The sequence below is a fragment of the Phodopus roborovskii genome, unplaced genomic scaffold (assembly GCF_943737965.1).
Source record: "Phodopus roborovskii unplaced genomic scaffold, PHOROB, whole genome shotgun sequence".
Taxonomy (NCBI): domain Eukaryota; kingdom Metazoa; phylum Chordata; class Mammalia; order Rodentia; family Cricetidae; genus Phodopus; species Phodopus roborovskii.
Window position 1 is genome coordinate 4,283,353 of NW_026125543.1, and position 16,705 is coordinate 4,300,057.

General features: G+C 34.4%; 1 protein-coding gene across 4 annotated transcripts in view; it reads left to right on the forward strand.

Moving 5' to 3' along the window:
• Positions 1–16,446, forward strand: part of Tsc22d2 (TSC22 domain family member 2) — a 43,372-nt gene extending 26,926 nt beyond the window's left edge. For 2 of the 4 annotated variants that reach the window (XR_007834014.1, XR_007834015.1), the window contains 2 exons: positions 13,991–14,042; positions 14,694–14,784. Coding sequence is in view for 2 of the 4 variants with exons in the window: in XM_051176988.1 (XP_051032945.1) it covers positions 13,991–14,042; positions 14,694–14,954 (313 nt within the window). In the remaining 2 variants the exon portion in view is untranslated. Of the gene's footprint in view, positions 1–13,990; positions 14,043–14,693 lie in introns of all 4 variants that reach the window. The other 2 variants (XM_051176988.1, XM_051176989.1) reach the window with 1 other exon arrangement.
• The last annotated feature ends 259 nt before the right edge of the window (positions 16,447–16,705 follow it).

Here is a 16,705-nt window from a genome sequence, read left to right on the forward strand (position 1 = left end):
CTGTTTTTAATTGTTCCTGTGAGACTCTTCTAGTCATTTCTAGTCATTTAAATATCTGATTAGATTCTTACATCTTTGTCCTGGCAACCTCAGCATAGTGCCAATTCAAACTGAACTTAACAAGTGTAATTAGGTATTAAATATTACAAGCTGTTTTTCATCATTTTCTTTGAGAAATACATTGGATTTAGTTACATGCAGCATATATAATAATAACACCCTTGAGATGGATAGTTCGTGCTGTCAAAGTTTAATTTAAGAGGGAACATTTGATAGAGACAACAAAGAAAATTGTCTGTTGAAGAATCAGAAGACTGTTGGCAAAACTGGCTGCTAATGAAGGCCTGAAGGAAAGGCTCCATCTCAGATTACTTAGCTCTTTTATCTAACTTAATGTAACAAATTTCAGATCATGATAGAAATTTAGAATTCATCTTAAAGACATTACAGAAAACTGGGGCCAGTAGGATAATTCAGTGGATAAAGGCACCTGCCACTACATTTGACATCCTGAGTTCTGTTCTTGGGATCTACCTGGTAGAAAGAGAGAACTAACCAAATCTGAACCTTGCACATTGTCATCTGACTTCCATACAGATACATCCCACTTAAAAATAAACTGTAATAAAAAGTTTTTAAACATTTTACATAAGCTAATGTGGACAAATTCTGCTATGTGATATGTCTAGATTTTACCATATCTATAATAACTCTTTATCTTGCAGAAACATGGATCCAGCTTTAACTGATATAATGCTGTTAGTAGTTAAAAGTTGACCATGTACTACTTTGAGTACAATTCTCTTTGAATTGGAAGGAAAAAAAAAGCTTGAGCCTTTTATATTTTCCTAGCAGTTTTTACACTTGCCTTTATTGTTCTGTACTAGACCAATATGCAAGTCTAAAGCAATAAATGACTAGGATCATAAATGGTTTAAGCAAAGCACCACTGTATTTCAATGTTGCTGGGTATGTTTTTCCTTTTAGTAGTTTATTGTTGAAATTTCACATAACAGTAAAGGAAGGCCTGACTATTTTTTAGTTATACTTTTTGAAAATTTTCTGTTGAATGATATGTTTTAATGGCTATTGGTGATTTTTCCTACAATAATTATATTTTGTACAGTGAAACTCTAACAATCTGAGGATAGAGTTTTATTAACATTTAGTCTACTCAAATGCTTTGTTTTATAAGCCTTAATATAAATTTCAAACTCAGGTTAATTTTATTAATATATATTTTGGGCATTCAAGTCTTAACATTTGACTACTAGAATACAAAAAAAGAAAAACAAAGTAAATCTAGTAGGCTATATTTAGGATTGTTTAAAATTCTTTGGGATAGTAGTAAAACATGTTTTCTAATAACTAATCATACTTAGTTTTATACTACTTCATGGCCTTAGGAACTTAAGTCTTACTCTGTAGTTTAAGATAAATTAAGAAAGTTAACCTTACAGTGACAGAAGAACAAAATAACTGTTTCAAACAGTGGAAGAAACTAATTGAAGTTTGTGGGGGGGGGGTTGTTTTTTGTTTTTTGTTTTTGTTTTTTTTTTATCGTGTAAGTCCCTTTGACAAGTTTCCTTTAAGATAGTACAGCTGTGACTCCACTGTTCAAATGTGACTGGTCATAGTATCTTAACTCCCTAGGGTCTGTCATCCCCATGTGCACCACCCCCAGTAATTTTATTTTTAAAGATTTTATCTTAAACAAAACAAAAAACTCTTTTCTAATTCAGAAATCTAATTCAGAAAATAAATATTCTTCATGATTTCAGTGTTTTACTGATAAACTGTTTTACCTCTGTTCCCATAATGGCTACCTAACCATAAAATAGAGAGCAACAGGCATTTTAGTAGTAGTAAAATGATGACCTAGACAGCATTATGCTTAATCTGTGCTGTCTATTTGTTGAAGGTGTTTGTTTGCTTTATGTAACTCTATGTAATTTTTAAACATCACAGCTGTAAAACATTGGTTGGTTTATCAAAAGCCAAATAAGAAGCACAGTGGGTTGATAAATACCAGAAGTCACCACACTCCAGCGGCAGAAGGGATAGGATTGCAAGTTTGAGAGCAGCCTGGGCTACATGAAGAAATCCTAAGCAAAATAGCAGATACTTTCTCCAATAAAGAATACTGTTCATTTCCTTAGGAAATAATGAGTTTGTTTGGTGGTGTCCTTTTAATCCAAACAGGAATCTAGCAATTACACATTCAGAAACCTCAAGATACTCTCTTATTCTTTGGGGTTTAACCCAGTTGAAACAATCCCTTTACAATTTTCATTTATTTACTACTGCCCTGGACTTTGGGGTTAGATAATGAATGGACATAAAGTAGCAAGGAAAAATGAGTAAGCTAAGAACAAAGGTTTTAGTTATATAATCTTAGTAGCTAATCTTAATTAAAATTTTATTTTGTCATATGTTTTGTCCATAGAGTTAGGGTTTTTCTAGAAAGCAGATCTAAAGTTTCTTTTCTGTCAAGAAATGGGCATAAATGAAAAAAATAATCTATAAAATAGATAAGAATTTGTAATCTTCACTATTTGAATTTTAATTTATAAGGGAATTGTCTGATTTTCATTTTGGTCATGCTGTGTAGAAATGATTGAGAAGATCTATTCAAAAATGACTATTTAGCTGGAAGAAACAGTGTGTTAGGTTCTTGAGAAAGGAGATAATTTGAGGCTGTTGAATAAATAGTATTCCTAAGAAATATATATGCTTTCCCATGCCCATCTTATAACTTGTTATGTCTTATACAGTGTATTTGCCATTTTATCTTAACTTTAAGCATGCTCATTTTCCCTTATAGGTTGAGGTAGCTACCACATTTTTATAACTCTCAGACCTACAACTCTCAGCCTGAGTCTCCTCTGGAGTTCTATATACCTGATCCCTATAATCTTTTTGTATTTCTCTGCCAAGATAAACATTTCAAATGAAACCTAAACTATCTCCTTCCCTACCTTCTAGTTGCCTTCATCATGACACATTACCATTGTCTTAATTCCTGATTGTCCTAGGCCTTGTCCCCTGTCATCCTTTGTATTTCTTCACAGTTGAGTCCCTCTCTTTATCTATTTGGTTTCATAGTCTCTATGCTTCAAACTTTTTAATCTTACACAGCACTGTTTCATACCTGTGAATATCCTGCTATCTCCCTCTCTTTTTCTACCATCTTATTAGCAGTTCCTACACAGAGAAGAAAATAAATAATATTTATGTAGTTATACTCTTTCATAAAACTCTAAAATCAATTGCTGGAGGAATAATATATTTGATGAAACTTAACCAAAAAATAAATGACTTGATGTGAAGTCAAGCTACACTGTATTTACTAATTCCATATCTAGTGATCCTGCCACCCTGAATGCTACCGAACTTTTTCTAACCAGTGAACTTTGGCATCCTTGGTGTAGAAAAGGCAGAGTATGTGTTACCTAGAAAGATGTAAATGCTGAGGTGAGGCTTTATAGAAAATAAGTGAGTTTGTTCAGTATTTATAACTTGTTATTCCAGTAGATTTGGATGATCTGCATTTATGTATTAGATACTTGACTGTAAGAACATAAGCTAGGGCTGCCTAGATAGCTCAGTGGTTTGATACTTATTGCCAGACCTGACAACTTGACCTGGATCCCTAGATCTTTGTTGTGGAAAGAGAAAACTGACTCCCAGAAGTTGTCTTTTCACCTTCACGAACCATTGTGCTCTCTCCTCATAGGCACAAAATAAGCAAATCAATGTAATTAAAGTATGTGTGTGCGCGCAAATATATACTTTCTATGTGTGTATGTGTTTACTTGTATGTGTGGGTCTTTTGCCTTCATGTCTATATGTGCACCACATGTATGCCTGATGACCATGGAGGTCAGAAGACATGGAATCCCCAGGAGGGAAGTTACAGACAGTTGTAAGCTGCCATGTGGATGCTGGGAATCAAACCTGGGTCCTCTGCACTAGCAGCAAGTGCTTTTAACCACTGAGCCATCAGAGTATAAAATGATAGCATTGTCAGTGTCCACTGTGTAGGAAGAATTACTAAATAAAGTTACATAGGAAACAGTTTGGAATGTGATGTAAAGTTTTATACATAGAGAAAGAGGCCTTAGAACCAGCACACACAGCAAATGACACAGGATTCCAGTATACTAATTGTTGAGGTTAGAGACACTGTTATAGAAGAGAAAACTTGAGTGCTGAGAGCAATAAAAAAAATAATAGAATTACCACGAAGTACTCAGAGAGAAAGATAAACAAAGAGTAGGGGTGCTAGAGAAAGGTTTGTAGTAGAGCACTTGCCAGGCATACAGAAGACACGACACAGGGATCCAGCCAGCTTTAGCACCAAAAAAAATTTTTTTAGATTGAAGAAGCCCTGGAGCGAATGAAATCAAAAATTTCCAACTTAAAATTTGAGCAGGTATTTGAAATGGGGTAAGGAAAGAACATAAGGGCTACATACGGTGATTCATTCCTGTACATCCCAGCACTTTGGAAGTGGAAGGAGAACCAAGAGAATTCAAGAATGGGGGCTGGAGAGGTAGTACACTGGTAAAAAACAGTAGTTGCTCTTCCAGAGGACTAGGCCTCCAATGCTAGCACCCACATGGTGGCTTACAACCACTCAGGGTCTGAGGGATCTGGCATCCTCCTAACTTCTTTGGGAGCTGCATGCATGTGGTACACAGACATACATGTAGGCAAAACACCCATACATATAAAATTAAATTTTTAAATTTAAAAGTTCAAGGCTGGGATGGTAAGAAGGCTCTCTAGGTAATAATGGTCAAGCCAGATGACTTGAGTTCTATCCCAGAATTGCATAGTGGGAATCAATCAGTGCCCACAAATCCTTTTAACCTCAGCATGAATGTAAAACAGATCAAAGCTATCTTGCATTAGTGAGCCACCACCACGAAAACGGAACAAAATGAAAAAATATAAGAAGTGACCCTTTGAAATAAATGCAAAGGGCTTCCATTAGGCTAATAATTCCTTTTGCAGGGAAAGGAGGTGCCTTTTGTTAGGAGAATTCTAAATTAATATTAGATGAATGTAGCTATTTCCAGAAGATTATTTTTATGCCCCACTACTGATTGAAAATGTATTCTGTCCATGGCTTCTAAAGTGAAACACAAATCTTAATTAAGTTTTACATTTGTGTTTTTATTTCTCCAGACACTCTTTTCCGCCATGGTTTTTCTCAAGTTGTATTCATTTTCACAGATTTATACCATGAAAACTCCCCATGACCCTTAAGTAATGGAAAAAGAATAAAATGCTACAATTTCTTCTTAGTTAAGAGGGAAAAAAAAAAAATGCTGTTGTTAACCTATTAAAGGTAGATTGATCTCTATTCTAAAATGCCTGGTTCTGAATGTTTTCTCCTTTCCTAACCTAGCTGAAATCTTTTTTAACTCCTTAGGTGTTTCTGACATAACTTTTTTTATTATTAGGCTTATGCCATTTTTAATGAGGAGATGGAAAACCTTTTAAGCGTTAAAAGTATGTAGGTTTTGTTTGCTTCTTGCTTTTAAGGTTTACTGATATTCTTAGAAGCCAGCCAGTTACCAACTTCTATCCCAGTAAACTAAAGGACTTTTTTTTTTTAGAATTTAGAATATGAATATAGAGAACTGCTCTACAAATGATTCCTTTTGAGCATAATTCAATTATTTCGAGTTTTATCTGCTGTTACAGGCTGTTGGAAGATTTAAAATCCTTTTTTAATCCTTTATTTTTTTTCACTACTAGGTACCAGTAAGTGTAGACAATTGTCAGTCATATGCTCTTTTTCTCTGTCTCCAGGAAATAATTTTAACTGCTCAGCTTTTTTATTTGGATTTAAGCCCCGTGGTATCAGTTACTCCTCACTCAGTATTGTCATCAGATTACCTAATTGCTGCTATGCAAACAGTAAAATGAAATGTTTTTCAACAAAGCCTTTTTTAAATGTAAGCACTCCAGCATTAGTAAAAATGCCACTTTCCTCTACCCCTTTCTTTTGCCCTTCCTTGTTTTTCAGTCTGACTCAGAAGGAAGAAATAATCTTTAAGTCTTGTCAAGTCTTACCTAATGTTAGTGGGATAAGAAGCAAGTAGAGGGCTGGGGAAGTGGTTTAGTTGGTAAGGTACTGCCAGAGGTCTGAGCTTAGTACCTGCTATACATAAAGCTGGCCTGATTGTGCCATGGAATCCCAGCACCTAGGATGTGGAGGTAGGAGAATTGAGAATTCAAAGCCTTCCTGAGTTTATGTGGAAAGAAAGGAAATGAGGTTGGGGAGTAAGTTAGTGAAAAACACCGTTCATCTTGAGTAGATAGACCATGTTCTTATAATAGTAAATTACCCAACTTCAAGTAATAGAATATTAACATTGGTTTGGATGCAGTACTACTCAAATTTTCCAGGCAAAATTCACATATACTCTTACTTTCAGCATTTTAATAGAAAATCATGTAGTTCTACTAGTTTGTTTCATTTATTTATTTTGTGTGTGGATGCACGTGTGCCATGGGACACCAGTAGAGGTCAGACAAGAATTTACAGGAGTTGATTCTGCCCTTCCATCTACTGGGCTAGAGCAGCTCCACAGAAGAACTGTCAGAATTTTACTGACAGTTACTGGGATGATTCCCATACATAGCCCCACACTCTGATTATATATATAGAAATGGAGAGGGATACAGAGAGAAGATACTGTTCATACTGGTTTTAGCTTCTTCACAATGCAGCTATTGTGTTTTTATTGTGTAAGTTAGTAGACTGTACAGATAGTGCTAACAAATGGGAAGCAATATTCTTAAATAGGCTCAGTACTCCCTAAATTAAGTTCCAAAGTTTTGCAAATCTCAGGTATCACAGTAAGTTCTGTTCCATATATTTAATGAAATGCCTTATTCTGGACCAGAAAGATGGTTCAATGGGTATTCAGTTCCATTCCTATAACCTACTCAGTGGGAGGAGACTCAGAAGTTGTCTTCTGCCTCCATATGCATGCTATAACACATGTATTTCTGCACTCATAAAGAATAATAATAAGTAAAATTCTTAATGCCCAATTGATTTTCAGTCAGCAAGATAGCAATGGCTCAGCAGATTAAGGGTACTGCTGCCAAACCTAAGAACCTAAATTCAGTCCCTGGGAACCTACTTTCCTCAAGTTGTCCTCTGACCAGCATATAGTTGCCAGAGCATGCACGCTCTTTTAAAACTTGAAAAGTTTAAAAGAAAAGTCCTATTTTGCAGGATGAAATAATCCCTAGAGACAGTGGAATCGGTACCCCTTTTTTTTACTTCCCCCTTTTCCCGTTAGTTTTCCTGCAACCATTGGCTCATGTCTTGAGTTTATGCTATACAGGGAAATAAATCCTTACGTCATATTAGAATGTATTTTCTTCCTATAGTCTCCAACATATAGTGAAACTAGCCTTCTGTCTCTGTTTTCAAATAGCCAACTTTTGTATGTGTGTGTGTTTATTTTGTTACTTCATATATATACACAAGCAGATATAAGATATATTACTCCTTTAGGTAAGTGATAATATATTGTACACACAATATGTCTTTAGTTTTAAAGACGTTCTATATATTGCCCCTTCCTCCGTAAGTAGAAAGGGCATTCCCACCCCAGAGATGTATACCATGTTATGCCATGAGAAAAACTGTCTTCATGTTAGGTTTTTTAAGATATGCATGCCATTAAATCATACATGCTATGATTTAACCAGTTTTCCATTGATAGAAGCTTTGCTGTTAAAACAGTGCTGTAGTAGTTGGAGAGGTGGCTTAGTGATTAAGAGCACTTGCTGTTTGATTCCCAGAACCCACATGGCAGCTTACAACATCTGTAACTCTAGTCCCAGGGATCTGTCACCCTCTTCTGACCTCCATGGCTACTGCACGCACATGGGGCACAGACATACATACACATAGAAATAAATAAATTCTTTTTTAAAAAAATGAAATAAAACAGTGTGCATGAGAGATAAATTTTCAGATATAGGCTTGCTGGTTCATGAATGAATAAGGAAGAGGGAAAATTGGAAGGAGAGTCTGAATGAAATATGTTACTATAGTTTTAATTTGTATTTTTATTAGGATTAAAATACTGATTTTTTTTTTCATATCTTCTGTTTTGGAGGTTTTGTTGTTTGTTTTGTTTTGTTTGGGGGACAAAGTCTTGCTGTGCAGACCATACTAGCCTTTTTAAATATCATGTGAGCTGTCATTGTGAATTCTTCTGGTTTTCTATTTCTCATTTTTAAAGATAGCTCAACGAGTGATTTTGAACCCACTAATACAAATTTCCTGGTTGACTTTAGACAAAGTGGGTCTAAGTTAGGAAAGGAACATTGAATTGATTGCATTACCGTGTGTGTGTGTGTGTGTGTGTGTGTGTGTGTGTGTGTGTGTGTGTGTGTGTTATTTTAGGCTCCTGTGAGAAATAGCCTTCTCCCAGAAGAGCGCGACAGTGATTATCTGTCATCAAATAGCCTTGAAAGCATACATCCAAATAAAATCATATGGACTGAGCAAGTTGTAGAGTATGTGTGTATGCATGTATATGGCATAAAACCATGATTAAGCTGGACATGATGGCTCATACCTTTAACCACAGCATTCAGGAGGCAGAGGCAGGCAAATTTTGAGTTGAGGCTTATCTCATGTACAGAGTGAATTCCAGGACAGCCAGAGCTACAGAGAAACCCTGTCTTGAAATAAATAAATAAATAAATAAATAAATAAATAAATAAATAAATAAATAGGCCATGAATTTGAAAGAGAGTAAGGAGGAGTGAGGGATAAAGAATGCTTTGGAAGGAAGAAAGGAAAGAAAGAAATGGTAGAAATAAATTTTTTTTAGATTGGTAGATTTTTTTTTTAAGTGTATTTAACCTTCAGTCTTGCTGAACTATAGGTTAAATTTACTCTTTCACAATCAGCAACTTACAATTATATTTTCTGTCTTAAAAAATAACTGTGTATTTCTTAGAAAGCAGATAAAATGGCACCCTGGGTTTAAATTAATGTTTTAGTGATAATGCTGTATATCTCTTCTATTAAGAAATGGTAGGAATAAAGTTGGTTTAAAGAAAGTAGATGACTTACTGTAAGGAACATATGACTTCTGAGTGGTATAGGACTTAGCTCCTATCAAAGATAGCTTCCTCCTTTTTATGATTGATGAAGAATCACTTTTACCTGATTTGCAGAAGAAAGCTTGGACACAAAGAATCAGAATGGCCAACTCAAACTAATTAATTGCAGAAGATATGATTCTGTAATTTCTGGAATTCCTTTACTGTATTTGTCACTGTGAATGTGACTCCACAGAAAATTAGAAGGATCTTTGAGTGAAAGCAATGTAACTTTTCTATTTATAGATACATAGAATTTCAATATTAACTTGACAGACCAGAACATTTTAGTTCCTAGCAAATAGGCAAACTATGCTGGCTGTCCAAAGATCGCTGAGCAAATATCCTTTCTAAGAAGTCGCCTCCTCCCTTATTCTGAGAGTGGAACTACTTCTGGGAATATGCTAGATAAGATAAATAACATGTTACAAACAGTGTTTAATCTTTGGATCCATGTTCACTGTTTCACAGCTAACATTTGGTGCTTATTTAAGGCATTCTTTAACATATATAGCGCAGGATTTATTTAGGTCACTGTAGATAGGTGCTTTCTTTCACAGTCTTTGTCATAGGAAAAAAAGTCATGTATTTTGACATTAGGTCTAGGTTTGAATTCTACTATCATAAGTTACCTGACCTTAGTTTCCTTATTTATAGAATGAGGGTGTTGTTCAGGTTTATTGATAATTATAGGCCTGCTATAAAATAAATTGTCAAACTATTCTTTCCTCTGATTTATCATTTTGTTCACTGCACTTACATAGAAAAAACCAGAGACTAAATAGTAAAACTGTGTCCACTTGGAGAAATACATTTGCACTGCTCTTTTATTGTTTCTGTTCTTAATTTAGACAGGTAACTAACTATTCCATACCAGTCTGCTTTATTATAGATAAAGCATTTGAAAGAGTGAAATCAAGTTAGATGAACTTGTCTTCACTGATTTACCTTGTAAAGTTCAGGTTCTTTCTGCCCTCTTCCCTTCTCAGTGAAAACTACAAGTTCTTGATCATGACCACTTGCTAAAGAATAAGGACATCTGGGAAGAAAAGCAGCTGCTAGTAGCCAGCTGGGGTGAATTAGAATGACATGAAAAGCCACACTAACCTATTGCAGCATGGTTACTTTTAAGTGACTCCTGCTTTTTCTGTGACTGGAACTATGATCAGCATTTTTGGGACACTAAATTCAGGGCTAAGCATGTAGCTCAGTAATATTTACCTTTCCACAGTCCTATATTTCTGTTCATTGCCTCTGTCTTTGAACACTAATCAAAAATTTTTCCCCTAAAAGACTTTGTCCATAATTGAAAATTATCCTTTGGCTTTATTTTGCACTTCTAGTTTATGATAATAACATAAGCAAGGAGGTTCTGAGTTCTTCATTTTCTGACAATAATTATGGCACTTGGTTTAAATGGACTTCAGTTTAAGTGTGTGCGTGCGTGCGTGCGTACCACCCCCTATAATCTAAAACACATGGTTTATTCTTACATTGCATTTATTCAGACACTACATTTAAGGGAACCTAATTGTACAATAGGTAGATAAACTATATGAACAGTTGCGGGGGGAAAAAAGACAGCTCCTCAATTTGAAACTGATTAAACATCAAAATATGATATGGTAGATGTAGTAACAAAAAAGAAATCAAAGTTTAAATCAACATTAGGTAAAGAAAAGTTGAAGGGAGAAATAGCTTCATGGATCAGTCATAATTTTAAGGAAGGTGAATCTCTGGGCTGAACACCACAGAAAACATTACCTTCTTTGGAACTGTAATCTGGCTGTTTAAATGGTGGTTCCCAAAACCTAAGTTTCTATCAGAATGACCCAGAGGAATTAAGATATATTAACTGTCCTCATTCCAGGAGTATCTAATTCAGTAGTTTAGTGCAGACCCAGATATGTCCATTTCTAGCAAGTTCCCAGGTAGTGTTGCTGCATCTGGTTAAAAGAAACTTCACTTTGAAAACTAGTTTATCTGAATTCAAAGAATTTTAATGGCTTCCTAATATAAGCCATTAGTTGTTTGAAATCACATTACTGTCATCTCTAATTACTGTCAGAATGCATTTGAGCTCTTACGTGTCAGACACTGTTTACTTCTCTAGATAATGGAACTTCCCTCAATAGGCTTAATCTAATAGAATCAACCATACATAGTAGTATTAGATTGTAAAAAAAAAAAAGAAAAGAAAAAATCACTTAACTACCTTGCATTGATCATTCAGTGTGCCAGGAACTATGCCAGATAGTATTTAAACTCATTTAATCCCCAGAGGATTAGGACACAAAATGCTTGTTTGCGGTGGGAAAATAATAATAATAATAATAAGGTCTATAAACTAATTTCCCAGAATTCACAGTGAGTATATTGAAGAGCTAAAATTTGCTATAGTGCTGTAATACCTTCTACACTATTTAAAATTAAAAGTATGTGTATTGCGGGACCAGAGTGGGGATAGAATAATTGACTTTACTATAGGACAGCAAAAGATAATAACCACAAAAGAGATGGCCCTGAGCCTCATAAAGGACAAGCAAACGCCACATGAATTGAAAGTACAGATATCTCCACTTGGGGGAGCAGTTTCTGCAAAGTCAAGGGAACCTGGAAAAACATTTGTGACAGATTACAAATATTACGTAAGGCAAAAATACATTTTTTTCAAAAAGGATAAGAAACCATCTATGGCAAAAGTCACAGTCATGAAGAATAAACAACACTGGGGAGCCAGAGGCCAGCCCTGGTGATCCATAGTTTCAGGCCAGCCAGGGTTACATCTTGATACCCTGTATTAAAAAAAAAAAAAAAAATAGAATTAGGGTTTTGATTGGGGTTTTGTTTTTGTTTATTCTTTCTCCTGTCAATTTTCTTTCACTGTAAGCCAGTGGTTCTCAAAACAGGGTCAAGCAGCAAAATCAGCATTTTCTGGGCACTTGTTAGAAATCCCATTTAGAGCCGAGCAATCTGTTCATACTAGATAGACCTCCAGATGATGAGTACATACTAGTTTGAGAATATTATAATTGGTATTGAATTGTTGGATATTACTAAAATAATAGTAATTGTATCTATGACTGATTTAATTCTGTTAGAGTATTATGCACAACAGAATTGAAATGTTAATACCTAATGGAATACTTTTCTTCAACATGATCCTTCTATACCTTATAAATCCATATCTTCTGTTGCTGCAAAAAGATCAGTATCAGCAAAATTGTTAGGTCAACAGTCAAAGTGTAGCATGCTCATTAGTCGTTAGTTGCAGTAATGACTTGTAAACTTACTAATTTTAATTAACAAGAAAAGGAAGTAAAAAACTCATTTCATAATTTTTAAACTGTGGAATGTATTATAGTTGATACCTTAAAGCACTCTATTTAAACCACATGTGTCAAAGGAGTAGGATGTATTCACACCATGAAATGACTTAAAAGTAACTCTTTCTTGGTAAAAGTAATAACACAGAAACTAAACTAGAATTCTCAAGCAAGTACTAGTCTAAATGCCTGTCATTGTCTTTATTTGTAGTGATTTTATTATTTTTTTAACACTAAAACCTTACAGATTACATAGTTGGTCATTAATTTAGTTATATGTAACCTTACTTTGCACATATCTCTCCAGAAACTGAAAGCCTAACTTATAGACAGTTTTGAGATCTTAAGTATACAGAGCCCTTTATCCTAGCAGCAGCAAAGAGTTAAAAGTACACTGTGACCAATATTGTTAGAGCTCAAATAGAGAGCATTTTCTGTGTGTTGGGTTAGGTGAGGCAAGTCCAGTGAAGCTTAGATACTGACCCCATTCATTTTACAGATGTGGAAACTATTAAATGAATGAGTAAGCGAGAAGCAGAACCTGCCATAATAGCCAGACCCTCATGGATTATAATCTAAAGGCACAACTACATGGAAAAGAGTGTTCCTAAGCCTCAGCTGGCATACTACTAACAGCCCATATAATTCAAAGTAAAGTAGTTTTTAGATACTGTAAATACCAAATTCTTCTCAGGTATAGTATATACTCTGTAAATAGTACTTAGTAACATTGTATTCAAAAATTATTTTTAAAAGACTGTTTTTGTGGTGATTCAAGGAAGTACTATATTTTCTTTTACAAGACTAGTTTAAAACAAAAACTTATTAAAATACCAACAAGAGTATATAGATTCTTGCTACTTTTACTACCTAAAAGATGGGTGAATATAAACCATGGAGAAAATTTATCTTCTGTGTCATTACATAAATGCCCAGGTAGTATTTGAACTTGTGATATATACTTTCTAGCTAGACAACTTTGAATTATTTTCAAGAGAAACACATGCTTTCTTAGGTGAATTTTGCCAGCAAATAACCTATAATCAAAGTACATGCATAGGTCTACCAGAATGTTGAGTTTCATTTTAACCAGCTCTTCTACAATCCTCTGAATTCTTTTTAGAAGCCCTTCTTAAACACTTAAAAACCAGATGTTAAAGTAGAAAATTGATAGAAAAAGTCATCATCTGAATTTTAATGCATTAAGACCACCAAAGACAAAACATATAATTAAAATTGGGAGTAATTTTAAAGTGGTATATATGTGCCATAGACAAATGATAAATTTTGGGACTGTAAAGGTTTTTAGAAGTCAGCCATGTACCAAATTCTCACGTAAAAAAAAGTTAAACCTCTGATTACTGAATTGCAGAAATATACTTGATAAGTTATTTTTAAATTGTCACATTTGATACTGGATAAAACACAAATGTCTTTTACATTATTTTAAGATTTAGAAGGATGGTTAACATTTTAAGGATAATTTAATGAAATATTCTAATTTTTTCCAGTGCATCTGGGGGCGGTGTTGTAGCCATTGACAACAAAATAGAACAAGCAATGGTAAGTAGGTTCACAGTTGTCCTTTCACTTCCCTCTTGGTCAGCCTGACTGTTTGGATCTTCTCAAGTCCAGATAACAGAAATGTAATTTTTTTTTAAGCCAAAACTTAACTTCTTTGATATCAAAATTTAGAAGCTGATAGAACACTGAAAATTTCTAGTTCACATGTACTAATTAATTAAATAGTCCTTCCATTTGATCACATTATTCTTTGTGTGTCACCATTGAAACGGGAGCACACATAATTCAGTACAGTATGTGTTCATCAGAAAAGCATCAGCCTTTGGTCCACTTAAAAGTGGGGTTTATGGGTCCTGGCTCTAAAATAGCCCTGGGACTAGTTTTTTTAGCAAGCAGCTTTCCATTGGAATATGATGCTCTGCTATCTATCCAGCATCTTAAAATGCTCATTCTAAGCTTTGGGAGGAAAGAGAATTTGCTATACTAGTTGGAAAAGATAACTTTCCCCACCCAACTCTCATAGGCCCAGTCAAGATACAGTAGAAACATTAAAAGCATGAAGAGAAAATTGCTCTTAAAAACAAAAATATAAAAACTATTTAGTGTTTATAAGCCACCCAGACAGTCTAGAACTAAGTAGCTCCTTGTTTCTCATAACTCTTTTAACATTCCAAATTTTGTTTTTCACAGGATCTGGTGAAAAGCCATTTGATGTATGCAGTAAGAGAAGAAGTGGAAGTTCTAAAGGAGCAAATAAAAGAATTAGTGGAAAGAAACTCTTTACTTGAACGAGAAAATGCACTGTTAAAATCTCTTTCAAACAATGATCAGTTGTCCCAACTCCCAGCCCAACAGGCCAATCCTGGTAGCACTTCTCAACAACAAGCAATGATAGCACAGCCTCCTCAGCCAACGCAACCTCCACAGCAGCCGAATGTTTCCTCAGCATAAAGCTTTCTTAAGCCTCATTAAGGAAAAAAACGAAAGCAATCTTTCCTTGTGTGCCACTGGTGTTCTTTCCACTTTATAGAAAGCAAGTAGCCATGCTTCGGCTGTGTGCTTGGCCTTTTCAGTATTAGACAATCGTTCTACAGGAGCTTTCCCTCTCTAAAGATGTCATGCAGCACTGTTGATGTCCACTTCTATGTCATCAGTACATGAGGAGAATAATAGACGGGGTTTATTAAAGCAAGCAGAGTCTACATTCTACATGTGCGCATGAGTGGGATCTTTAAAAGTTTTGGTGGCTCTCCCATGTTTCTTATCACCCATGGATTTACCTTGAGCCTTCCTGTCACATTATAAATAACAGTTCATCTAAAGAGCCACTTTTCTTTCAATATCAATAACATTTGCCTACGTAAGTTTTCATTTATTTTGTGTTTTATTTATTACAGGGCTGCTATTTTCATAATGTACATGAACAATGTCACAGAACTTTTTTAATTTTTTTGAATAATTATAAGTATCAGTAAAGGAATTGAAAGACAGGATTACATTTAATAAATAAAATGTTTAGGCAATAATTGAACAAAAGAATCCTGGCACATTTCTAACACTAATGGCAATTTACCGTTGGTATTTATTTTCAATAGTAAAGATCCAGCTTGAATGTAAATTTTGTATAGTGTAAGTATGAAAAACACAGTGCACCTGTACAGGTAGTCACCAGTTATTGTGATATAATAAATAATTGGGCTATTTTCATGAAGAAAACTTTGTTCATTTGTTTCTACTTTCTAATAGAAATTGCCATGATTCCTCTGCTTTTCAACATTTCGTATGACTTTTTTTTCTTTTCTTTTTTTCTTTCTTTTTTTTTTTTTTTTTTTTTTTTTTGGGTGGGAATAAAAAAAAAAGCTGTGAAATTGTTCAACCTACTTTGTAACCAAAGAAGCAAAGCTGTGTAATGGAGTTTTGTTTTGTTTTATAATGCACATTCTTTATGTATTTTTATTTAGTGTTTTCTTGGTCACAATTTTCTTTGCTGTCTAGCATGATCTGCATGGCCTGTAATCTTTGAACCACTTTCGTACCTCATGTTTTTATCCAGCACTCTTGTTGTACTGTGTACTAGTCTGTGAACAATGTCAATAAAAAGAACGAACAGGTCGTATGGTGGAGCTGAGCTAGTGTACAATGCACCAGTTGTACAAAACAAAAATGAAGTGAGCCATCTTTTGTTCATTTAAAATGGTGTTTTGAATTTCATATGCAGAAAACGTTTTGTTACATTGCAAATTTTAATGTATTTAATAAATGCAACATGCAGATTAAGTGCAGTGTATACTGAGTATTTAAATTAAAATGTACATTTCATAAATACAGTTTCAAGAGAAAGCATCATTTTGTGTATACTAACACATTAAGTGTATGTCAGAAATTGATGTAAAAATATATATTTTAACACATTTTCTGAAATTAAACTACAGTTTTGTTCAAATATTTGGCTCTATATGTGTTCAGAATTTGACTAGATTTGTATTTTCACGGTTTAAAATAATTCCTTAAGTAAAAGCCCATGATGCTATTAATGACAATGATAGTTCTTAAATTTTCAAAGTAAAATAATTTAAAGAACCCAAAAATGGTGAGCAATATTTGTACTCAATATTCATATTATGTTAATATAAATAGGAAATCCTTGTCTACCAAACTTTTACTTGAATTCAGAAAGGTGCCTGTAGAAATGAACGTGTCCT